At 38.6% G+C, this 26,894-nt stretch overlaps 1 protein-coding gene across 3 annotated transcripts in view; it reads right to left on the reverse strand.

Annotated features, from left to right (window-relative positions):
* dapk1 (death-associated protein kinase 1) overlaps positions 1 to 26,894 on the reverse strand; it is an 85,451-nt gene that overhangs the window by 26,841 nt on the left and 31,716 nt on the right. For all 3 annotated transcript variants that reach the window (XM_007575683.2, XM_007575682.2, XM_007575684.2), the window contains exons 3-7: positions 7,242 to 7,463; positions 2,631 to 2,769; positions 1,506 to 1,635; positions 451 to 499; positions 273 to 299 (exon numbers count right to left, since the gene is read on the reverse strand). In XM_007575683.2, the coding sequence (XP_007575745.1) occupies positions 273 to 299; positions 451 to 499; positions 1,506 to 1,635; positions 2,631 to 2,769; positions 7,242 to 7,463 (567 nt within the window). The remainder of the gene's footprint in view (positions 1 to 272; positions 300 to 450; positions 500 to 1,505; positions 1,636 to 2,630; positions 2,770 to 7,241; positions 7,464 to 26,894) is intronic.

Here is a 26,894-nt window from a genome sequence, read left to right on the forward strand (position 1 = left end):
GGCTTAAGAATTTATCTGGAAAAATGACATGCGGGAAAGCTAAGTGTGCTAAACGTTTTCAAAGTTAGCTGAAGTGCTAAATAAAAACAAATTTGCTCCCCTATTATCAGAAGTGTGCTTAATGCGGCAGTTGTCTAAAGCTCCAACTAAAACAATGAAAACATTGAAAAATATGTTTTTCTAAATGAAAACTAAAATTGATAAAACAGCTTTTTGTTGGAGTCGTTTATAAATCAACATATAAAATAATGAAAAACATTCCTGTTACTTACAGGATGTAGGTTATAACCCCGATACTCCTGAAAAGACAGAAATAATAACGTTAGCATGAAACATTCTTAACGTGAGCATCATGTAAAGAAGTAAATTGCCTTGCATGAGCTTTTCACCTGAAGCTCAAACATCACATCACATCCTGCTCATTCCCAGACCAGCTGCTCGTTTACTCACCACATGTCCGCCTCCAGGCCCAAAGGTTCATAGTTCACTACTTCTGGAGCTGCGAAGTCAAACAGAAGGTTCTTAATATTCAGGCCAACCTGAAAATCACACGTTCACTTTCCACTGATTATCCAGATTCAGGCCTTTTGCTGCACATTTTCAGCTGGTTTTCAATCAATAATTTCTTTATATGTGTAAGAAAACTCGGCGGCTCCTCAGCCTGAACCTGTGAGGTGTGAAAATGTGGCTTTTTCTTTTCTTTCACACTTTCTCAGATGTGTGAAAAATTACAGATTTACTACGCTTCTCTTCGGACACAAAGGAGTTATTGAGGAAGAAATGAGATTTGAAGGATAACATCTAGTACATTCTGCTTATCATTTAGGATTTCTTTTACATTAGGCAGAGAAATGCAAACCAAATCAGATTTTATTTTTGCCCAAATGTGACTCAAGACCTGCTGTGTGAATGTAAACTTGGATAAAATAATATCTGTGAATGTGTTTTTACTCCTCAGTTGAATCTGTTGTATATTTTATAAACTGACACAACAAACATAAAATAATTAGCCTGTAAAGTCTTCATTCATATTTGTAAAGTAACCAAACTGATAGAATAATCATGACTTAAAGATGTTCGTTATATCCTGATATGATTTTGATGCAAATTGCAGCAGGGGAAAATATGCAAATGACCCTCATTCCTTCTTGAGTGGAGCGTTGCAGCCTCTCCATCCTGCAGTAATTAACTTCATGTTGATTTTACACAGCCAGCATGCAGATGTGGCTTCAGCTCTTCATCTCTGCTGATAAAAACTCACAGGCTGCCTGGTGCTAGAAGAGGCCAGTCAGAGGCTGGAGCCGTTGGCAGTCGGCCTATTTAAAGGCCAGATGGCGCTGCGTGTGTCTGTGGTTTGCATGTGAGACATTCCTGGTAATCTCCCGTCTATTATCAGATGTTTGGTGCAGTTAGCACCTGCTCCTGCAGTGTGTTAAACCCCAGGGATGAAACCAGGAACACTGGGTGTGCAGTGATGCAAACATGTTTACAGATTTCAGACTCACCTACAAACTCTGGAGTCCCAAAGATGTTTTTGAAATCATTTCCAAAGTCGATCTTGTGCGCTAGTCCGAAGTCGATGAGCTTGATGCGCGGGTGAGGCACTGAGCGGTTCAGCAGCATGATGTTCTCCGGCTGCAGCGAAACAACAACGAGTTAGAGCAGAACATCCAACTGGGACCAGTTACAACTGGGACCAGTTAGGAATTGGCAGGAAAGAGTCACATCAGGATGGAAATGTTATGCAAAGCATGAGAGGGATCCTGTCTAGGAAGGCAGAGGTGGATTTCACAAACCAAAACAACAGACTGTCACAGTAATTATTTAAACACGCATGAGGTTAGTTAACGGGTAGAAACAGGAAGTTTGATAAAATTAACTCTAGTTTGACTTTATTGATTCATTTCTGCTCAGCAAACAAACATTAGATTATAACGACATCCAGAATATCAGCTGGTCCAGGATTAAACGTGTTCAGTCCTGCAGTTACGACACATTATTCAACTGATAGGAGTCAGTTTAAGGACCTGAGTCAGGTCTGCAGGACAGCAGCCCTGTACTGGGCCCAGCCAGCGAGTTCCCGGCCCAGCCAGCGAGTTCCCGGCCCAGCCAGCGAGTTCCCGGCCCAGCCAGCGAGTTCCCAGCTGGAGGCAGCATCACCAGTTACTGGTTCTGCCAAACTGCAGGCGTCAATAAAATCTCTGTATCAATCAAAGAGTTTCATCCGTCTGCAGGTCGAATTAACGGGAACTGAACTTTCCACCAAACATGACGAAGAGGAAAACTGATCAGTAATCAGCGCCAACATTTTACCAATCAATCAATCACAACAAGAGTTCACAGGGAACAGAGGCCAGGTTTATCATGCCTTCTGTGCTGGGGTGAACTTTGACCTTTCACAGTTTCTGTCCCACTCAATGGAAAACAACCGATGAGTCACGATGCTAACAACATTAGCAACGGAGCAGAAAAATAAAATAAAAGGTGAGGACTCATTTAAAGAAGCTGAGTTTATGCAAAAGAGTCAGCAGATTGTTCAGATTCCCAGCTCTGCTCAGGGATTTCTGTGAATAAAGTTGTTTTTTATCTAAATGAAGCTGAAAACATTGAAGGATCCCAGCCTGCTGTACCTTCAGGTCGAAGTGAGCGATCTGCTTGGAGTGCAGGTAGAGGACTCCGTCCAGGATCTGCTTCAGGAACTGAGTGGCCTCCTCTTCGCTCAGAGACTCCTTCTCTGCCAGGAAGTCAAAGAGTTCGCCGCCAGCAACACTAAAAAGGAAAAGAGGAGAGCAATGAGGGGAAAGCATCTGATGGAGGAAGCTAAAAATCCCTGAGATCCAATCAACCTGAACCGATTTAACGGCTCCGCAGAGGGAACGAACCGAGTTCAGCTCACTTTGAACTTTATAGCAGATTAAAAAAGATCCTCGATTAAAACGGCGATTTAAAAAACAATGTGTGACCTGGAACCTTAAATACATGCCTTCTAAAAATGATAACTGGAAAAAAAATAGCAACTTAGATTTAAAATATGATTTTCTAACAGATTTCTAATTATTTAATCCACAGATCTCAAATGTTTTTATCTGATTATTAAAGAAAAATACAAATATATAACAAAATTATGAATTTATAAAAGATACTTAAAGGAAAAATTTATGGCTGGATGAACAAACGGATGGATGAAGGATGGATGTCTTGGACCACAGAGTGGAAAATAAAAGATTCTTTATTTGAATCCAAATCTGAATAATTCAAATCCAGATTTCTGCATTTGAAGGCCAATTAACGTCTAAAATAGTTTTCATCATCATGAACTTTTAATATTTAATCCTGAAAACCTGATTTTATTACAAAAGCAGATCCAAATGAAACCTCAAACCTCAACATGAAATTCTTTTAAAATCTGAATAAATTCCTGCAAAGCTTCACTAATAGACAACTGATCAGTTTCTGCACACCTATAATCAGATAATCAATTCTCCTTCACACAGAGGCTCAGTTACTAAACCCGCAGCGATATAACATAATTACTGATGTTCATGATAACTGCAGCGATGGGAGGATGAGGAACAAGAAGTGATGAAGGCACGAGGACAAACCTGCAGCGTGACGAAGGAAGCAGAAGTGAGAGCAGATAGCTAATTTAAATATTTTCACACTTGCATGTTTTTGACACCATATGTCAGGAAATACACCCAAAAGTCGCAGTGAATTTAATAGTAATTCTGATGATATAAGAATAATTCTAACATTTTTTAAGATGTTTCAGCACATAAAGAACCAACAATTAGTCCAGCAACAAACAAACATTTCCCTCAAACCTTTGGAGACCACACCCCAACAGATGAGGCCTGATGCGTGAATCTTCTCTCTACATTTACCTATTTCAAGTTTTAGAAAACCTCAGAGTTTTAAATATGTCGCGTAAAAATATGCATCGTTGCTCAGTTTCAGGATGTCTGCCATCTTCATGTAGGAGATAAATCCTGCTGCTGAACATTAAAGGGGCAGTATCATGTTAAATCGACTATTTTCAGCTTGACATCATGTTGTGATGTTATTCCCTCTTCAAAAACAGACCTGAGTGTCACCTTGATATTCTCATGCATGTTTGAGAAACAGTTTAATCTCTATACCAACCATTCAGCTGTGCTAAATGCCTTGGTGGACCTAGCTCTGCCTTCAAGACGCAGCTCCTTCCCCATTCTGCTCCTTCAGACTAGTCAGAAACAATTAGCAAACACCTGGTGGATCCCCTGAGCTCATAATAGGAGCTACTTCTCAGTGCAACGCTGGTAAAAATGTTGTAAGAAGGTTAATAGAGGAGCCATGTTGTGAAGGCGGAGATTTTAGAAAGAGCAGGAGTGTCTTAAAGAGACAGAGGCCTAATTTCCAGGCGTTAAAAATAACTGAAGGTAACATCGTTAATTAAGTGTAATACAAAATGGCGCTATGTGCCTGGAAAACACAATACTGCTGCTTTAATAATATTAATCCATCATGAGGATTTCCCTCCAGCATCTTAGAAACTAAACCTGTATTAGCTGGGAGACATAAATGAAAGATCCTCTAAACGACAGGCAGATTCTGAAATCACCTGAAATACTTTGGTATTTCACCTGAAAAAGTATGCCATGAAATAATCGGATTTGAGTTGAATTTACTTTAGAAGTAGCTGAAGTTTTACAAACTATGTTCTTTAAAGATGCAGTTAAAGTCTCCTGCAAAACCAAAACCACTGAGTCCGTTTCTGAGTCCATTAGGAAACCTCTGGAAACAGGTGAAGCAGGAGAGTCAATCATGGCTCAAAGCCAACAGATCTGCAGCAACGTGGGACGATATCAACTGAAAATGGACCAGAATATCTGAGGAATGTTTCTGAAGCCACAAACACTTCAGTCGTGAAGGCCAAAGAGGAGCCAAGCCAGGCTGCTGGATGGGAGAGTTTAGTCCTGATAACTGGGAGAAGATCTACATGTGTTGGATGTGAACAGAAAAAACAAATCAACTGCTGTCCTCATTTCCATCTCCAACCTACACGCTCTCATATTCCAGTTCTTCAGAGTCCACCTCTCGTCACAAGCAAGATTCTTTTACCAGCATCCCATAAAAACATACCAACACAAACAAACAACTGACACCGCTATGAAAACATCTCTGAAATGCGAACAGCTCACAGAAAGCCATCCCAGGAATGCATGGAAATCAGAACACTCGGTTATCGGACCGACTCTTCAACAACTTTTACCTCCGAGTCGCCGCCGTCAGAGAACCAAGAAGAGTTTAGCAAATTCAAAAATTTAGATAAACCGCTAAACACCATCACAAGGGAGTGCACTGTGACAACGGCGAGCAAATAATGCAAAAACGAGACAGAAAAAAAGACAAAAGACCCTAAATAAAAATAAAAAAGAGACAAAAACAATGACAGAAAGAAAAGAAGAATTTCAATTAATTAGACAAATTTTAACACATTAAAATTTTGAATGAATTTATGACCTTTTTTCTTTTTCTACATACAGAAGTCTCAAGTCTGAATCACTGCATTGTGTTTCTGGTTCGCCCATAAACCAATTATTAATGACCTGATTGGACGCTGGAGAAGACTCCTGCTGTGGTCACGATGTGCTAAAAGGAGCTAGGCTTTAGCACAGGCGCTAATGCTAATGTCACTGTTCCTGAAACAGCTGAATGATAGAACAACATTTTGCTCCAAAGTGATGGTTGGATAACCTAAATCACAGATTAAAAGCAATAGTAAGTTAAGCTCATACGTCTATTTATTCAATAATGTAGCAATAAGGTTTGTAAAAGGAATGGTTTTTAATTAAAATGTGAAATTACAGACCTTACAATAAAATTTTAGTTGAGTCCAGCCACTACTAATGACAATAAAGGGTTTTGACATGAGGGTTAATTGTAATCATTACAGAAAAAGTGTTAAACAAATATTTTCTTCAAGTCTGAGCTGCTAATCTGCAGGAATTTCAGCCTTCACATTATTTAAATGTTTAGTCTTAGTCTGTTTAATTCAAAACAAACATTTTAAAATGGCGCACTTGTGCCGGATGATTGCCTTAACAATGGAGCGGGCAGAAAGTAATCACGTCGCATGTTTTACAGCTGCACTGCTGGTTCGGGCTGCTGCTGCTCACAGGTGACTCAGCGATTCAAGTGCACTGCGCTCTGCCTGTCGGAACGACCTTTTCCAAAGAAGTGTGTCAGCTGAATACCTGCGGAGCAAACATAACCGATCCTACAGTCTTTGAAGTGGCATGTGGGCTGGTTGAACTGGTCTAACTGGTGTTTGGAACAAAGAGGCCTCGTGCCACACAGCACTTCTACAAGATCCCAGCTAAAGTCAATATTTTACTCATGAATCCCTCCAACACTCGCCGTTATAATTCCTGGTCAGTCATTGTGTTGTTTAGATGTGGGAAAAGCCTTCATGAAATGTGATGATTTCCTGTTAAACTGTCATTGTGTGGTTTTACACCTTAAGCCAAGTAAATAAGTGACAGGAAGTTTCTACTCACACAGTAAAAACTGATCTTAGAGGAGATAAACATGCCTTGTGTCTCCAGGACTGACCAAACAGGTAGAGGAGTCTGCTGTTTCCCAAAGCATCAGCCAGAGATCGTCAGCCAATTAAAAAGGACCTTCATGTTACTGAAATTAAAAAACTGCCATTGCTTAGAGCAGAACTAAAGTCTGTCCTCCAAGTTATTCTGGACTTAAATCTGCTGAGCTTTTCTGCTATGATCAGCAAAAACAAAACTTTTCTCAAACTATTTTGTCTTAGAAAGTGAATTTGTACGAGTCAAAATTAAAATAGTCAGGAAAAATATTGTGTCAATGCTGCCTTAGCAATAGTGCTAATAGTGCCATCTGCTCCAACAAAACTAACAATTATTGTAGCAATTGATCAATTATTCTCACAATTAATCAATTAATGAATAAAAAGTTGGCACATTAAAAGATGCAAATAAACAAATTATTCAAATCCTTGTTTAAATCACATAATGAACATTTTATTGCCTAAAATGCATTATATAGTGAACTCTGCCATTTGTAGCAAAGGATGAAGCAAAAAAAAATACTTCTAACAACATTCTACAAAAATCATTTCTGTAGCTTTGCTCCGTTTACGTTGGTCTGTATGCTCCAGATAAATTTTAAATTAGTTGATTAATTGATTATTTAAATTGATGACGTGTTCATGAGGAGGAGCTACTCACAGTTCCAGGATGAGGATGACCTCGGCTTTGCTCTCAAACACTTCATGCAGGGCGATGACGTTCGGGTGCTGGATCTCCTTCAGGATGTTCACCTCTCGCTCGATGTCTTCCTTCGCCACGCCGCGCCGACCCGACTTGTTGCGCCGCTTCTTGATGAATTTGGCGGCGTACTCCGCGCCCGTTCTCCTGTGCCGACATCGTCTGACCACGGCGAACTGACCGCTGTCGACGAGAAACAAGGATGTTAAACCTGATGCTGATGTTGAAAACTTAACTATAAAAGAACTTTATTTTATTTATCAGGAGAAAAAAATAAAAGCACCAAACAAAGAAGAGAAAGCAACACGGTAAACTTATAATCTGATGGTTTTTAATCAGAACAGGACGAATCATATAGTCTAAATACAAGTTTATCCAATACTAAAGCAAACTAATCAGTTAATTAGACACACCCAGAGTGATTTAAAAAGCACAGTAACAAATAGAAAACCATTGTCGTATTTATGAGAGTTTCTAGGTGCTTCCCACAGATTTATGAGCCAAAGGGAGTGGGAGGAAAAATGAGGCACTGAAAGTGTTGATCAGAAACAGATTTAATTAATAACCGGATGATGAATCATGGCAGCACCGCCTGGAATCAGAGAACGCACTAAAACGCCAAACCACAACAATAATATGGATTCAGATGAACGTCAGAACAACTTCAGGTTTTTACGATTCCACCCACCAAATGATTCGCAGGTTGAATGTGAAAAATGTCTGGTTTAAATTTCATATGTCGGCCACAATAATGAGTCTAACAAACTAAAAGGTAAAAAAGCTCAGTGATAAATAAATGTGTAAAAACATGCAGATTATAATCTACACAGACTCCACTGTGAAGATTAATCAAATAAAAAAGCTTGGAAAATTCTGTGGATTTTTCATTCAACCACTTAAACTTATTTCATGCATATAAATAAACATTAAAATAAATTGTTTTATTGTCTGAAATGCACAAACATAGCGTTCCTTTCAGGTTTGCTAACCAGGTGAAGCTAAACGTTTCCCACTGGAGGAGATCTGAGTGGAACATTTACAAACTAATGAGGTTTTTTTTATCTTAAAAAGAAAATTAATATATTTGTTGTACAGTTTGGGCTTAATTACTATTTTGAGCTGTTCTTTTCATGAAATGGCGATTTTCAGTCTGTATGCCCCAGTGATTGATTCATCGATTACTAAATTAGTTGAAGATTATTTCAACAATCAATCACAACTAATCATTTCAGCCAATGAACTCAGCTCATATTAAACAATTTAGCAGTTAATACTTGAGTTTGTAGACAATTTAAATCTGTCCAAACATATCAAACCCAATGTTTGAGATTTCACTAACATCTACGGAGAGCAGTTTCATTCAAAATTAACACTTTCAATAATAAACAATTAATATGCCATCAAATAAATAAATGTACCCATGAAATAAAATCTAAATTTAAAAAAGTCAACAGTTTTACTTTATTTCAAGTTTTATTTATGCATTTATTTGATTATTTCATACTGGTGTTTTATACATATTTCAGGGACTTTTATCTTTTAATGATAAAGTAAAACTGACATGTTAGTGGCTGGTGTTTGCAAAGCAATGCACCAATCCAGGAGCAGCTTTCCTTTTCCTTTGTGCTGATTGGCTGAAGCCCTAAGAGCAGAAATAAGGAAGCTAATGGATGTTAGCTTCTGTGGTAGCGCCAAGACAGTTTCCATTGTTTGCATTAATGCATATTAAAATATACTTGCAGTGTTCGAACCAGTAGGATCGACAGCTATGATTGTTTTTAGACTGAAGTACAGCAGAAATCTGAACCAGATTTAAAATTTCCAGCGATTAATGAAATAAACAGAAAAAGCCACAACATTTTTAGTATTGTTGTTTTGAACTTTGACAAAGTTTATTGGTTATAAATATTAAAACTTTCTCTTTTTTTGTGTGTACTTTAGCAAAACAAGCTGTGTGGAGTCGATGTTAGTTTTACTCACAGGGATTCATAAGTCCATGCCATGTCTCAGACAATAAGAAGCAGTTTCTGGACTTTCTTGTTTCACTTCCTCATTAGTTGTTTTTGCATGAGATAATCTGCTGCAGTTTAAGGCAGCCGACGTAAAAGATCTCAGTCGAACGGATTAACAAATGGGCAGTAAGCAATAAATCAATTAATCACATGATAAATTAAAACAAGCTCAAATTTAATGTTTTTCTTTTTTCTCTCCTTCTACCAAAAACTGGATGATGAAAACCTTCAGGCTGGTGATTTGGTCTGAACTCATTCAATGTTATTTACAGAGACTTCATATTTATTTTAGATATTTAAAATGTCTTCCAGTGTTAAATGTTCATAAGAATTTAAAGTTGCAAACATGTTGCCTTATTATGCCTTTATAGCCATTATATCACTTAAAACTGGTCTTAAAACAACAATATTATCATTTATTGCAATAACTTTTGGGACAATTTATTGTCCAGCAACATTTGTTCTTGCGACAGGCCTAATAAACGCTTCCACCAGTTTGTGACCTTTAGCAACACATTGGGCAACATCCAGCTGGCTAAATATTACATTAGCATGAAAATTCAAGTTTATGACTCTTGGACTATATTAGCCAACAATTACTGCTCTCCACACAGTCCTTTGCAATATATCACACACTCTATACATGCAGGCTGAGCAAACCAAGGTCCACCTGACATTTCAGTCGCTGATATTCCTGCATATGAACAACAAAGGGGTTGTTATGGAAATTCTGTCGGCATTGTTGTCGAATCCCTCGTCTCGTCAGGATAACGCTGACTGTGCTGTCGCTCGACCACAGCGCTGGCAGGAAAACCACTTGGGGAAGCGAGGACACTTGGCTGAGGGCTGTTGACGCCTCCGCCGACTGCGCCTCCTCACAGCCCGAGCAATCATGAAGCACTTAGTGTACCAAACACCCACGGAAGGACGGAGGGAGGGGGAGAGAAAATCAGACACATTCTGGATCATTTTTCTCTGGTTCCCCATAATCACAAAAAACACAACGGAGAAGCTCATCTGGCCCAAACCTCTCACTACCACAATAAAATCACTGTCACCGGAGGCCCGGTTTATTAGGAAGCAATTTGGCGATACATGAGGCTCCCTGAGCAGAGTGAGTGAGTGTCTGATGAGCTGATATTATCCTCTGGCTGTGAAACTGTCAACTGCAGAGGATCTTTGATGGAAAACAGAATCAAGACAGCAACGTATTTCACGAGGAAGGGAATGCATCGTCTCCTCCGCTGCATGCTAAGTCACAGCAGCGGTTACTCCAAATACTGGCTGTTTCCATCCAATCGTAGAGCAAATCTTAAGCAAACCTTTAAAATGTCGCACAGAAAAGAGAAATTAACTGTTTTTATCTACAGTTTGGAGCGAATCAATCAGGAACATCAGATGTTGATGCTGCGTGATAAACAGGAAGTAGAGGTCGCTATGTCACTATAAAATGTTTCCAGGATTTGTGCCTCTGGTAAGGCACAGACCCTTCCAGTGGGTCAGAGCTTTCATAACGTTAGAACTTATTCGTGTTTCCATCTCCTCTTTTTCACTTGTTTTCCAAAACACTAAAAACCACAAGCAAGTGTAAAATCTTTTTTGTTAAATTGAAGTCGTTTTGAATTTTCCACTTCCAACCTTTTTCTATGCGATGCTTCAAAATGAGCATGATAAAAAAAACAATGATGGAAAGTATGGGGCTACATCGCGGCCATAAAGTTTGTTCAAAATACAAAAAATCTGAAACGGAAAAAAATTAAACTTCTAAAAAAGCAGTTTTTAAAAAAAAAATGTGGTAAGAAAAAAAAAAAAAAAAAAACGTCAAAACTACTAAAATTTGAATTTGAAAATCAATAAAGCAGTTCCATATTTTTTTTCCAGTTTCAAGTTTTGTGCAAGCAGTTTTGTTTTGTTGTTTGTTTTTAAGCAGCATTATGGCAGCAGTGGAAGTACTCCACACCGAAGCATCCCTGCTAAAAATCTACCATGAAGCTGGAAGGAACGACGGCGCTTTAAGGAAGTGACTTGTCCTGAGACACGAAGCAGATAATGTGAGGAGGAAGAGAGAGCTGAGGATGAAGGCTTTCTCATGCTAATAACACGTCCACCCCCATTCAGTCTGGCCAGGGCCCATTGTTGCTGCAGACTGTCACTCAAGCCTCGGTGCAGATATGGACAGACATCCTGATCTGCTCCTTTCAGAGACGGCAGCGTACAAGCCTTTTGTTCACACGGTTTCTTTGTAATTTAATACATTTACTTACAAATGCAGCTCTACTACTCTCATATCAAATTACTGAAACCTACTGATCTCATCCTGACTCCAAACGCTGTAAAGAGCACTCTGGGCGCTGCAATATGAAGAAGTCCTGGTGCAAAGCTACAATTAAGACAAACTTTGTGGTTAAAAATGCTGCTTGGCTGCAGGACCAAGAATGATTTATCTTTGGCAAATCACACCTAACACCTAACAGGTGGACAAAAAGACAACTGACTGGTCAAATCTGTGCTCAGCAGCTAGATTAGACTCCAGTGTTGGCCCCCTGGAACAATGACAAACAGTAAATGCAACACAAGCAAACAAAAGCTTTCCACACTCATGCAGAAGAAATGTGTTGACCGGGAAGTTGTGGAAAGTTTCTAACAGATGAAGATGAGTTTATCAACTCAAGTTAGTTTATTTATTTGGCACATTTACACCAACCTCAGCTGACCGAACTGCTTCACAACAATCACACAGATGAATGACAAAACTAAAAAATAAAATTAAGCTTGGCAAAAGATAGACAATTATAAAAATCGGCACAAAATACCATAACTAAGCAACCAAGACATGGTTAATTTCAGCTGCAGCGATATCATGAAACTTGAATTGATTAAATACTAATTTCTGACTTTTTTATTTTTACTGGTGTTAAAGGCCAAGAGTGTTTATGTATGTTATTATAACAGGATTTCCCCCATAAAACCTGCTGGTGCTCAAGGCGCTGGGGCGACGCCCTGAGAGTTAGTGTTAAAAATGTTAAACGTTGACAGGAAATTAGAAAACCTGACCGAGTTATTAAGTGTTCCTGGAGGAAACCATTTACAACAGAGTCTTAAACGAGGCAAACATAATGAAATATGATTAAAATAATACATTTATGGAACTTCAGTTAAATCTTGATGAAGATCAACCAGTGGATCTTAAAACAAGCAATGTAATGCTGGTCACATTTAACAGTAAATAAGCCTAAAATGGACAGTGATGAGTCAGCATATTGGTATGCTTTCCTAAACGTTCCTGGGTGAAAAGTTCAAGTATTTATTGTGTTAAGTGCTCTTATGTTTGTCTCGATCTTCTCAATTTGATTAGTAACGTCTAACCAAAGAGTCTTTGTTATCTCTGTTACTGGTTGATAAAAAACCCAATTAAAAACAAACAACGCTCAGCCTGGCGGGGGGGAAGCCTGGCGGCCCGCCAGGCTTATGATACCCAGCCCTTCTAATGACATCCTGTGGTTTTAATGGTGAAATTCAGTGAAGTCAGAGCAGAATCAGCTGATTTTTAGCTAAACTGCTGCCTAGCAGTACTGTAATAGACAGTTGTGCATTTCTGGACAGCAGGAGGAGGAAATACCCCGTGAGAAAACATGCATACGTTTATGGTTTCCTTACTGCCCACAGTGCAGGACGTTGTGCGCAACATTTGACACAAAGCCAATAACAAGTGTCTGAAATCGGAGGATCCGGTAGGAGCAAAAAAGGTCTCAAAGAAAAAGAAAAGGAATCAGAGCTGACATTTAGCAGCACTCTGTGACATTTCAAAAGTGCTCTTAGACCTTAATTAAGCCAATTCACCGAACCAGCACCTCGACAAAAGCACTTAAAACACAAACTGTGTCTCTGGCCTCCATCGCCTGAATGTTGCTCAGAGTTACCTAAGGTTCATGAATTTATTAAATTCTTGTCTGACTCGGCACCTGGATTAGGTGTCAGGAGTCCAACAGGCGTTGCTTCATGATGGGAGGAAACCTTATGGTGACCGCGTCTTCCCTACGGTTGGGCAACATGTTGGGGATGATTCACACTCACCACTGTGTTTACAAGTTTTGCAACACTAACTGTCTGACAAAATGTAAAAAACAGGACTGGTTCCAGCACAAAGCTGTTCAGCTTTGTGCTGGAACCAGGGGTTTTCAGGGGTTTTCCCACCAAGATTCAGTTTGATAGACTTTTGGGGACCAATATTGCAACATTTGTTCCTTCTCCAGCTGCTGTGGTTCTTTCTCTCACTGCACTGAGTCAAACCAACCAAACCCTTTGAGCAACCTGTTCCCCTCCTCACCTGCAGGGGCGCTGCACCAAGAACCAAAATAGGCCAAAAACCTAACAGGAAAAGGCCTCTAAAGAAGACACTCAGCACAACTTCCTTCTGCATGAAACGGAAACAAAAATGGAGTAGCTTCAGATTTTTGCGCTTCTCTTGGCCAATTATCACGAGCCATTTCTGCTGCTAGTGCTAGGATAACGTGTTTATTTACCCAGAATGCCCTACATTCGTCCACTTCCTGCTTTTGGAGCGGTTTCCGGTCAGATTTGTGTTCACATATGAATTCGAACTGCACCAGAGATCACGTTAGCTAATTCTGAGATTTGTTGATTTTACATGAATTTCTGGAACCACAAAAATCTGGATGGACCAGTTTGTGCGATAGAACTAGACACGATTCCAAACGGAAGCAACATAGCTCAGTTAAATACTGATTTAAAGCAGAAGGGCAAAACTTATAAAAATCAAAAATGACTTAAAAGAAGTTCGACTTTGTAGTTTAACACCTTGAAATTGGGCCTCTGTCTCTTTAAGAAGCTCTGCCTTCAGGAAGTCATCCCAACATGGCTCCTATATTAACCCTTTAGCAACGTTTTTACCAGCGTTGCTCTGAGAAGTAGCTCCTCAGCAGTTCCACTGGGTGTTTGCTAATTGCTGCTGGCTAGTCTGAAGGAGCTGAGCGGGGGAGGAGCTCTGACTCGAAGGTGGAGCTAGGTCCACTCAGGTGTTTTCCAGAGCTGAATGGCTGCCATGGAGATTAAAGGATTTCCCAAACATGCATGAAAGAATTTAAGCAATCTAACCAGGTCCGTTTCTGAAGAGGAAAAACATTATAACATGATGTAACAGATGATTACGACATGATGATAAATGATACTTTCCCTCTAAAGTTAAACATGTAAAAGTGCATAAAAGAAAACGTGCAGCCTGTGATGTTTTTCCTCCTTTCAGCACATAAAGGAAGGAGGAATCAGGTCCACCCTTCATTAACACCAGCAGCTGCACAGAAATGGCCACAGTTCAAATTCTCTCCCTCTCTCTCTCTCTCTGAAGGAATGGATGGAAAACAAAACCAAAAGCTGCAATGAAGAAGCACAATTAGCATGTTTCCCTCCATGCCTTCCGTATGAGATAATGCGTCGAACGCCTGCTTCTTTACTCAGCCGAGGCTGTGAAGGAAATCCCTGTCATCCTCCTGGGAGAACACCGACTCTGCTGAACAAGCAGAGCGGAGGAAATAACGAAGAGCAAACCCCCTTCCTGGGAATCACGACCAGCAGAAGCAGCCAGGCTGTTTTTCAGCCTCAGATACTCTGAAGGATCAAATTGCTCGGCCGCCTTTGTTGAAGCTTCCCACTGCTGCCCTGCTTGTTTCTGCAAAGCAGCTGGAAGAGGGAGGAGGAGAGGAACGCAGCTTTTGGAGAGGAGAGGAGAAGTTTGTTTGTTTGCATCAGGACAGCCTTAGTGCTGCTGGCTGCAGAGCGTCTCTGTGGAAACATTTACTACGAGACGTCTGGAGCAGACTTAGAAAAGTTTTAGGTTTTTATTATAGGTTAGTTTTAGTTCGTTGTGACTTTTTATTTGTCTAATTCAGTTAGTTTTAGGTCTTAAAGAGCTTTTACCAAAGTTATAATTAACTAAAACAACAAAAAGGAAACTTGGACAACATTCTCCTGAACTAAAATAAATAAAAATGATAAATGATGTCACAAAACTACAACTAACTGGAACTATGTTATGCATTTATAAAACTAACTAAAACATACTGAAATTATAGCTATAATATTCTGTATTTTCGTGTTTATGAATCTATTCATCAAGCTTTTAAATTGATTGAAATAGATTTTTAAAAAAACGTAAATAAGCAGTTTACGTCAGCTATTGGCTAATTACGGCGCTCCATAACGCCTCCTGGTGGCTTCGCTACACTAGTCCGCAAAATGGCAACAGCAAAAGTTCTGATGCATTCAACCATTGAATACACGTTTTTAAAATGGTATCTTCAGTTGAGGATTAATTTACCCAATCGATCTATACATAATCACAATACTTTGAATTTTTAATTCTGCATCTAAAAATTAACCAAAGTATGAAAAACCAAACGATATTTATCTAGTAACTAATAGAAACTAGCAAACACTAATTATAATTCAGTCAATGAAAATGTCTCAATTTCAGTTTGTTAGTTTTAGTTAGCAATAATAACTTTATGCTTCCTGTTAGAGACAGTCATGTTTTCAGAGCTGATATTACAGGTTCACTGCGTGCAAAATGTGAGCTGCACACAGAAAGACGGCTGAAAATGATCTGCAGCTCCTTCAAAATAACGCTTTGCTCCATCAGGCTACAGAGAGAGAGAGAACAGGCAGACGGCGTCAGCTCACCAGGACAAAGTAAATTTCATTTTACGTTTATTAAGTTACCTCTTCAAAGCTCGAGCTCTGCAGACGGCTTCGTTCTTATAGTGGAAATAACTGGGAATTATTCCAGCTGCAAAGAATAATTGCAGCCGCGTGGGGCGCGTAAGGCCAGAAAGAAAATAAAGGAGTAAATTTCTTAAAAATATATCAACTTTTCTAGAAAAACAATCAAAAATTTCTATTTGATCTCAAATTCCCCAGTTCTTCTCAAACATTTCTGAAATTTTTTTTCTAGCAATTTTTCAACTTTTGAAGCTCAGTAAACACCAACATTTATTTTTAGAAAATTTCTGAGAATAATCTTAAACTGTATATATGGCAGAAATTAATCTAGCATAGCTAGCAGTGAGTAACCGTTAGCCTTAACCGCCTCGTGTCACAAAACGCAAACCTCTGCCTGGCACAGACGAGACGCCAGAAGAAAACGTAGACCATATATACAAGATTAATCAATTTGTATTTCAGACATTTTAAGGCCTTAATGTTAGATAAATTAATTTAAGAGCAAGGATGTGTGGATAAGATTGGCTTCTCTAAGAATTGGCCAAGCTCCCAACATTGAGGAAATTGATGCACCCTTATGTTTTAACACTTATTTTCTTTTGGCAGCAAATGTTCGTTTTCATTCAACGTTTCTTTACATCCTGACCTGCATCTTGTCTGAGCCGAACTAAACAAAGAACAAACATGACAGCTTCAAACTTTTCTCGTGGCTGCAGTGAATCCAGTCTTGTGTGGAAACAAAACGAGTTGGATGAGTGAGTTGGATGAGTGAGTTGGATGAGTGAGTTGGATGAGTGAGTTGGATGAGTGAGTTGGATGAGTGAGCCGTCAGGCGCTGCAGCTTCGCCTGGATGACCTTCGGGTCTGAAAGTCTGGCCTTGTCAAGACGAGGCAGCAGCAGAACGAACAAAGCCGAGACGTAACGAGCAGAAGAAAGGCTTTGTACACAACAATCAATGAAGTGAGAGTCAGCAGGGAAAACGTCTGATGATAACGAGCGCTGAACCACACAAAGGAAGAATCAGCCTGCTCCATTTACCGCTCATTATTTCAGTCAAAAATAAAACATTTATGGGAAAAAGCAAATCCAGAATGAAAAACAGCTGCAAGATTTTACAGCAGGAAAATATTCACGTCACTGAACTGATAGAAATCTTCAGATTGTGTTGATTAACAACCATCAATAACGTGTAGACTGCTTGCAGTCGTCGTTTAGACTAGATTTGATTGATTATTCCCAAACTTTATCTTCTCTGTTGAAGCAGGAGCAAAATGCCACAACAGCAGAATGCTTGACGTGAACAGTTTCTCCAGAAAGTCTGGTTTTCTGAAAAAAAGCTGCATTAAAGGGGAAAATGTCCATGTATCAGAGCTTTTACCAAAATGACAAAAACAAGAAGAAACCTGCACAAAACGATCACAGAGCGCCTACGAGGAGGAAACAGACGAGCAACGCCAAGTTAGAATAAAAAAACATTTCATAGCAAAAAAGGAAGGAAGTGCGATGGGTGAATGTGTGACTTATCTAAAAAAATAAAGTTTCAGACAACGCAGGACTGTAACTGGCTCGTTTATGGCGTTTAATTATGCAGTTTATTTAAAATGGGTTAATAATTTTATCTTGTTTTCTGGGAAAAAAAAAGATAAATTCTTGTCTTAATTACAGTTTTATTTAAAATCAGTACTACTGTAGCCATAACAAATGTGTGCAAATCTTTGTCCATATTCTGCTAATGTTAAAAAAAAATTGATTTTTAATCACAATTAAGTTATTTAATGTTATGTCTCCATTAAATAAGAAATTAAATTAACTTTGTTCATTAAAATTATGTAAACAGTTACATGAGATATTCATAATTCAGTTATGGCGCTAGTGCTGATCATCAGCTGCCAATAAATAAAATCTAATAAATTAAAAATCAAACAAGTTAAAAAAAGAAAGAAAGTAAACTCTCCTGGTAATGACAGAATGATAAAATGTCCTGATTTATGCTGACCAGGTTCTAATACTTTTAGTTTTATACTCCACAGGATCAAAACTCCTGAACTGCTAAAACAGCAGTTTTTATTCCATAAATGTTTAATTTACTTTAGTAAAGTGATAATAAACCCAGTTTAACTTCATGTTAACATTCTGTGTTGAAATAACAGAAGCTTTCATCCCCAAACAGAAAAGTGATTTTTTTTCCCCCTCAGGAAAAGTAATTCAATAAATTATTGAGCTCCTTCAAAGCCTCTCTGTATATGCATAAAAATATTTTAATCTTTGGCCTTAATCCCAACATAATCCGAATATACATGACGGCCTTCACTAGTGCATCGATTTGGCTGCATTAAAAGTCTCCGTCTTAAAACAGGACAAAAAATGTAGTAAATATCACATTTTTAATGAGAGGATGCTGGTAAAAACAAGCTGAACTGCTGATCTTCTCCAGTTAAAGGACCCTGCAGCCATTTAGATCCTCTAATATTCACTATGCAAACAGTGCAGGCTGCTGACAGCATCATTTCATCAGCGTCAGATTTTTGCATCGATAAACAGAAATCAATATCTGACTGGTGTTCTCTGGACCAACCATCACAGCCAGAGAAATTCACTTAACTTTATAATCACATCATCAAGCTGACTGATTAAATCAGCAAGAAAGAAAGAAAACTAGCAACAACAATAACAATCTTTCTAGCTAAATGATTATCTTGATTTAGTCATCACAGTGTTGATTACCGATACAATAATCAACACTGATGATTGTATCAGTAATCAAGACTGATCACTGATGCAATCATCACAGTGTTGATGACAGTATCATCTTTTCTTTTTATCTTTTTATTACATTCTTTTTCTTTCTCACTGTTTATAATTATGTAAAGCACTTTGAAATGCCTTGCTGCTGAAATGTGCTATATAAATAAAATTTGATTGATTGATTGATCAGTAATTACATTACTGATACTGTATTAGTGATCACTGATACAGTCATCACAGTCTTGATTACTGTATCAGTCTGTGTTGAAATAACAGAAGTTTTCATCCCCAAACAGAAAAGTGATTTATTCCCCCCCAGGAAAAGTAATTCAATAAATTATGGAGCTCCTTCAAAGCCTTTTAGCCATTTAGTCATCAACGCTGATTACTTTATCAGTAATCAGCGTTGTAGGAATATACATGACACATGATAACTTTAGTAATGATTTAGCTAGCTAAATCATTAGCTGATCCTTTTACTGTCACTTTTGTGAAAAGTTGTTGCATTTAACCCATGAGACTCAAATTGATTAGCTAATAATTTAGCGAGCTAGTTTAATACATTTTTTAACTAGCTAGCTAGTTTGGCTAGTTGGCTAAATTATTACCGTTAGTTATTTAGCTAGCTCATAATTTAGCTAGCTTAACTTTTACTGATCCTTTTACTGTCATTGTTTTGTGAAATTTTAATGCATTTAACCCAAGAGAAAACTAAAACAGGTAAAACTTGCATTTCTATTGTATAATGAAGCACCAGTATTTGTAGGGATTAAAAACTAATACTTTATAACAACTGCAAGACATTTAAAACTATTTTAATGTTCAAACAACCACCATACCTCAACACACATCAATGTGCTCAGAAAAACCGTCTTAGTACAGATCAACAAAGAATCGATAAAAACAAACATTTCTTCATGAACTATTAAATACGTAATTAGAACATCTGAATGCAATAAACATGTTTACATATTATTGATATTTTGAATCCATATTTTAGGGAACAGTTCTTGACCAGCACGCCGCGGTGCGTCAGCTCCTTTACTCTGAGTCAGCTATTGATCGGCTCCCTGCTCTACTACAGTGAAATAGGAGAGCGAGCTGAAAAGCTGAAAAGTGTGGAGAACAATAGCAGCGTGACAGTGTACACAAAGCTCCCCTGTCAGAGCTGCTACGCACGCACAGACTGACGGAGGACAGCGAACAAGTGGGAAGCTCTCACCTTCCTTATGCAACAGAGAAAATTGGCTTGGCAGCATTTTTTTAGTTGCTCACAGCAACCCAGTTATTTCAAAGCAAACCAATAGAGGAAATATAAGCCTGCACCACATTGTTCAGACATGACATTTGTTTTTTCCGAGCCCTCTGGGTGTACAGAAAGCTGCGAGTTCAACACCGACACACGAGACGGTAAAGCTGTTATTTACATCTCCTGCAGCCGTCAAGGAACGACGCTCAACTGTTGCTTTTCTAGCCAGCTGGAAAACCGACATTCAGCCAGTTTAGCTCTAAATTTTGGCTCCTGCAGAAGAAGTGTAACATCCGTCTCATAAGCTGGGCTGTTGCTGGGCAGAAAGTGAGCAGAGGATTAATTCATTTGAAGCAGGAGGGAACATTAAGCCCAACCTCATAATCAACAGAAAGCACATTATACTCCTGCAATTGATCCACTGACTATTACTGTCATAATTAAAACAACACAAAAAACAAACAAAGGCAGTTTGAGTTTTTAAGGGATCCATGGACAGCAGCTCCAGTTTACTGTCGTTTCAATAATTAACTCTTGAGCTTTAATGTTGTTCCTCATGTGAAAGTTGTTCTACATTTTAGATGAAAGCAACTAAAGCCAGTACCGTTAACACTCAACCAGGCTGCTCCTGTCACCATAAGCACTAAGTCAATTAATCGGATGATAAATTAAAATAAACTCAATTATTGTTTTTCTATTTTCTACCAAAAACTGGATGATCAAAGTTTTCAGTCTGGTGCTTTGGTTTCAACAAGTCCAATTTTATGTGTCGTTTGTTTGTTTATTAATTTTGTTTATTTAAAATGTTTTCCAGTTCCAGAGTTAAATGTTCATTATGATTTAAAGTTTACTGATCTTTGAGAATGTGTTCTTGCATTGTTGTGACATTACCATTATGGCTTCAAAATAACTATATTATTGTTTATTGAAATAACTTCTGGGACGATTTATCGTCCAGTGAAACCTGACGATGTGACAGGCCCATCGGAGCTCCTCAGGGATGTGGCAAAATGGAAATATAAACTCTGCCAGGCATTTCTGATCTAATCCAACGTCGTCTTTCTCTTTTGCAAAAAAAAAAAACAAAACAGAATCCGTACTATTTTTTATTTTCTCTTTTGTCTATATTCATATTTTGAATGTCTTTTGAGAATAAGGTGGAAACAAAGTCAAATTTCTTGTTTAGGTGCTCAAAACTGGAAAATAACTGATTCTGATTCAGTTTTTTCAACTGAACCTAAACATCAACAGAGAGATTTTAACTCACTACCAGGTTCAGTCCAGTGGTTGCACTAACCCTGCTAACATTACATAACTGTTTAGTGTCATACTTTGTGGATGAGTGTAACTGAATGGCATCTGATCTTATTAAACCGGGTTTACATTTCAGGCTGGATGATGAAGCCGTTGGATAAAAGCGCGGCGCTGTAATCTGGTGGGAGTCTCGTTCCCCGGCGGCTCCGTGACAAAGCGGCTTTTGTTCTGACCGGTGATTGGCTGAGGGGATCGTTCATCACCGCAACGCGCCGGCAGAAAGTGGAGAGCGTGTCGAAGTGGAGTAAGAAACCAAATTATCGCACAGCAAATAAGAATTGACAATGACAAACTGAAATGTAATGCGATAATTTTCTAATATCACCACAGAGTTAGTTTTAAGCAGAAATAAGGATAAAAAGCAAACTTAATATTTATTACCGCAACACGACTCCTAACGCAAACAGAAACAAACCACTTCCAATAAAATCTTCACTGATGTTATGCATCCTGTGACGGGCAGACTGTAGTAAACAAAGAGATATTCAACATCTTTTCCACCCAAATCGATGATAAAGAACCGTGAGAATAAACAGCACATTCAGTTACATAAATCAATATGCATTTTCACTCCAAGTAATGGCAGAACGCCCATCAGCAGTTTATTAGTTTGTTGCCTTTTTATCAGGCAGAGCAAAGCAGGGACTTAAGTGTCTTAATACTTCTTGTAAAGATTCAATAACAAACAAAGCAGAAGTTCGTTTTGCTTTTAGATTCAGAGATGAATATTTCATGTGCATTAAGGTGAATGCATCACTGCAAAGCCGTTTGGCAAAATAAGAGATACAGAGCAAAAAGAAACGCTAAAGGTGGGAAGAGCAGAGCTTAAATCAGTGTTGTAGTCCAGGTATTCATTCCCATTAAAGCTCCTTCAGATCGTTAGAAGCAATTACACAAAAACAAGACCGTTTTCCCCCAACAATGTGTGAATCTGGGTCGTGCTTCGCCTCTGAAACCCAGAGCAGTCTGTCGGTTATTGCCTGTGAAACGTTGCTTTAAATGAGCATGCTCACTTCAATTACAGTCCTGCTTCTCTACTTAATTAAATTGTCTTTGGCTCACGGGGGCTGAATAAAGTCCCAGTGAACTGTGCACCGTGTCACCGTCCAAATTCCCCACAGCGGCGTTTTCCTGCTGCAGCAGCTCGCTGCGAGTTTGTGCGAAAGGAAGCGATGCAGATGACGGAGCAGATAAAGACAGAACAGAAACTGGCTGCTGCTGCTGCTGACAACATTTGTCCTTTGAAAACAGGTTTGTCATATTTTACACTTAATTTTTTTTACGGATCTGCAAAACAGAACATGATTTTTATTTTTATTTTATGTAGCCGTTCAAAGTCAATAAAAACCCATCATTGTGTAGAGCAAGTTAAAGGCATCATTATCTACCAATGTTTCATGATAAATTTTGCCAGACGATAAATTGTCCCAGAAGTTATTGCAATTAATGATATTATTGTTTTGAGACCATTTTCAAGTAACACAATGATAATATTGGCATAATAATGCAAGAACACATTATCAAAGATCAATAAACTTTAAACTCTATTGAACGTTTACCACTGAAACTGAGACACATTTTAAATATTCAAAATAAACAAAACGGCAACAAAATTGGACGAGTTGAGACTGAAGACTTTCATCATCCAAGTGAGAAAAGAGAAAAACAATAAATCATGTAAATGGAAACTCATTGTTTTAATTTATCATGTAATTGATTTATTATTGATGTTTCAACACACCAATCAAACTCCCAGCTTTCTGTTTAAACGGGGACAGAGAGGTCAAAAGGTCGGCGTCTTCGCGGCGGGACGGCGGACCGGAGACCCCGAGGTCCGGAGCTGTCCGACGCCATCCCTCCTGAAAGCTTTGCACCGAGTGTGGGAGGGCGGCCCACTCAGCGGTGCTGTGGGCCACGAGCAGAAAAACATTATGCAACCGCCGTGCCATTGTATACAGCGGAAGGGTTTCCACGGCAACGGGATTCAGAGGCTGAGCGGAGGAACCGACGACGAGCGTTTGGAGGAAGGAAGATTGTGGTAGATAATCCTGGGTGTGTGTGTGTGCGTGTGTGTGTTTCTGTATACATATGGATTACACAAGGCAGTTCTATACATGCCAGGCCATGACCAAATGTTCAACGCACCAAGAAACAAAGTTCCTCCCTAACAACAGGGTCAGGGGTAAGGCAACGTCTAGAAATGTAATAAAAAAAATGAGTGAACTGATTCAAATATAAAAAAAAAAAAATCTTATTATCTTTATTAAAGTCAAAGCAGATACAGATTTTAAAATGGATCTGATCCATGTAGTTCTGAAAGGCCAAGAAAAGCAGTGAAACCGGCGACTCGGGAACTAAAATCAGCAACATGCTGAGAATAAAATGGTCAGGATGTTAAATTTGTGAACGTGTGGATATTTGAAAAAGTGAAATGTGTAGGAACTTTGCAGTTTAAATGTTTGAACTTAAAGAGAAATAAACACCTGATTCCATAATTAGGAAAGAGTTGGAGGATCTCCATCCATTTGTTTACCGATAGTTTCTTTATTTTAGCTTCCAAGAAAAATGACGTTTATATAATTTATGAGCAGCACGAGTCCTGCTGTCTTTCAGAAGGTCATTGTTAATATTTAATGCTGAGATTTTCCCCCCTAATTCGTAATGACAGCCTTGAACTTCACTTTTTACGATTACAAACACTCTGATGATGGGGAAGCAGGTTCTGAACAAACATGGACGCTGCTGATGAGCATCTAGAAAGAGGATGAGATATGAAACGGGTTTCAGCCGCCAACATTCACTGTTTATTTTATTAGTTTTAAGCTCTAGCTCGATAGGTAGATGCTTTATTAAATCACTTTGGGATGATGATCATTTCCGTCTCTTAGATTTGCAAACACCTAAAAACATTAAATTTAAAACATTAACATTCCAGTAGTTCCTCCGTTTCTTTTGTAAGAAACAGAGGGACTGATATGAACATTTGAACCGATAATTCATATTAATACTGCTGTTAAGGCCGATAACCAATATTTACCAATATCACAGAGATTATGTACATTTCTTTACACGTTTATCTCCACGTCGCCTTCATTCTGTTTCAGTCCAACACAATAAACCTGTTCTGCATCACACTTCCACATTTCTCGAATTAGATGGTAAAATAAATTCAGTGTCTGCGCTTGCCAGTGGAAATTTAAATGACGGTTGGCATGCAAGAGAGGCTTTCTTTGCAGATAGCAACAACCCTAACCCTACGGGAGATGGGCCCAGGGCACCAAACAGGCTGGGACCGCCCCTGAAAACAACTACACCAATTCTAAAGATATTTACTGTAAAACCCAATAGCATCAGATCCAAACACTGGAAAAGATGGAGACAACACTGTCAGTAAGAAGACACTATGGACTGTGATGTAGAAGAGCTTGAATTATTCAAAGCTTGTCACTAAATATCTGTCGACTCCACAGGTGTAAAGACTTTTTCCACTCTCAGGTTTTATGCCATCTCCCAGCCCAGGTAATGACTCAGGAAGGAGACGACATTTTCAGGTACAGAAAAAGCAGAAAGCAGGCAGTGTTTGTCGTTAAGAGGAACGAGAACGGAGAAAACGATGGGGAGGTAAAAACCTCCGGACGCCATCTTCAGAGTCGCTACAACCTGACCGACGTGTTTAACCGCTGAAGCTGAAAACAAAACCACTCACAACGCTGAGTTTATTTTACTACAACACTCAACAGAAAGGAGAGGCAGAATGAAAAGATCAATATATGGACATAAATATTCTCCCTCTGGTGCCCATTAGGAAGATAAGTGCTTGTTTTGGGCTGACTGGTCTTCTGGAGAACAAGTCGTGTTTCTGCTAAAGTAAAAAAAAAAATGAGATGGAAGGAAAAAGTCACAAATATGACCCGAATATTTAATACTGTCTGAAGCTGTTTATCCTGTCATTGCATGGGGCAAGAGGAAAATGTTAAAAAGCTCTTTGATATATTAGAGAGTTTTGTTCTAACACAACATATCAAACAAGCAACACACACTCAGCTCTGCATCCCCAGAACCAGAACCAAACGAGGAGAAGCAGCATTCAGCTTCTATGCACCACAAATCTGGAATAAACTTCCAGAAAACTGTAAAGCAGCTGAAACACTGACGTCCTTTAAATCTCGACTAAAAACCCACCTGTTTAGAGTTGCTTATGGCTAAATTAGGGTTAGAATCCCAGTTGACGGCGTTTCAACTAAAGTCCTAAAGGTTAGGAAAGGGGTCCAGGTTTTAATGATTTTTATTTTCTTTATTTACTTTTTTTCTTTTTATCTGATTGTTTATTACTCTGTGTTTTTGTTTTTAATGATGTAAAGCACTTTGAAATGCCTTGCTGCTGAAATGTGCTATACAAATAAAATTTGATTGACTGATTTGATTAATAAAAAGTCCCACAGCTTTAGGTCCAGTTTGTCTTCCCGTATGGAGACAAACTGTTCGCTCCGCAGCCTCTCCGGTTTTGCGGCGTCTTTGTGATCTGATGACGGCTGAGGTCAGATCTGCAAACGGGACTATTTACACGCTAAACAAACACCTCCAGAAATAAACCTTTCAGACTCACCTGCTGCGTATCACAGACACAAATCAACAACACTTCCAAGGAAAAGCACCTTTGTGCCAAACTTCACTAGATTCTTCTAACTGGTCTGCGTTGCTGTGCGAGTTTGATCATGTTTTGCTCATTTTAACCATTTAACTCTTTTTCACCATCCTATTCATCAGTACGCACCACTGATTGATTTGTGCTTCCCTGCTGTGCTACAAGTGACTTTAACAAACTTCTGCAGAAGTTTAAACGTGTTATTTACATTTGGTAATTCAGTCATTTGAATCAGGTGTTTTATGTAACCCACATTTGAATATTTCACCACAGTCTGAACAGCCAAACTCCGAACTTTTCACCTAAAATGATTCCGATTTTACGATGCTGGCGTAGAAATCAGATTTCATACCAGAAGAAGTCAGACGCTGTAAATCTGGACTTTATGGATGAAAATGGTCATTTGGAATTAAGAAAAATCATTCAACGGTTTTAGCAGTGGATTTAAACAGATGCTAAATAATCAAAAGTGCATTCAGTTTTTAAATTACATCTTTTAAATGTTTTTATGGGTGTGACTTACTTTTTATAACTGCTGTTTTTTTTACCATTATTAACAGTTTGTCATTTGCTGTAAATGTATTAATTTATTAATTTCTCATAAACATTTTGACTTGTCACAATAAAATCTAATTAATGACGTTTAAAACCCTCAAACTGTTAGTTTTTCTATTTTCTCCACTGTTTGTTCGATGAGAGTATTAATAAAAGAAAATAAATCTCAAACTATCATTAAATGCTGTCTGAGCAGATTAGTGATACAACTCAGTTTTATTTGACTGCTGTCCTAAAGATCACAAACAGGCTTGTTTTTCAAGAGCAGTATTTATTTCTGTGGGGTAAACAGTTACCCAAAACAAATATCGTGATAAAACTTTAAGTCCAAATCGGCCAAATGAGCATCAGCGTTTGA

This window comes from Poecilia formosa, unplaced genomic scaffold (genome assembly GCF_000485575.1).
Source record: "Poecilia formosa unplaced genomic scaffold, Poecilia_formosa-5.1.2 Scaffold386, whole genome shotgun sequence".
Taxonomy (NCBI): domain Eukaryota; kingdom Metazoa; phylum Chordata; class Actinopteri; order Cyprinodontiformes; family Poeciliidae; genus Poecilia; species Poecilia formosa.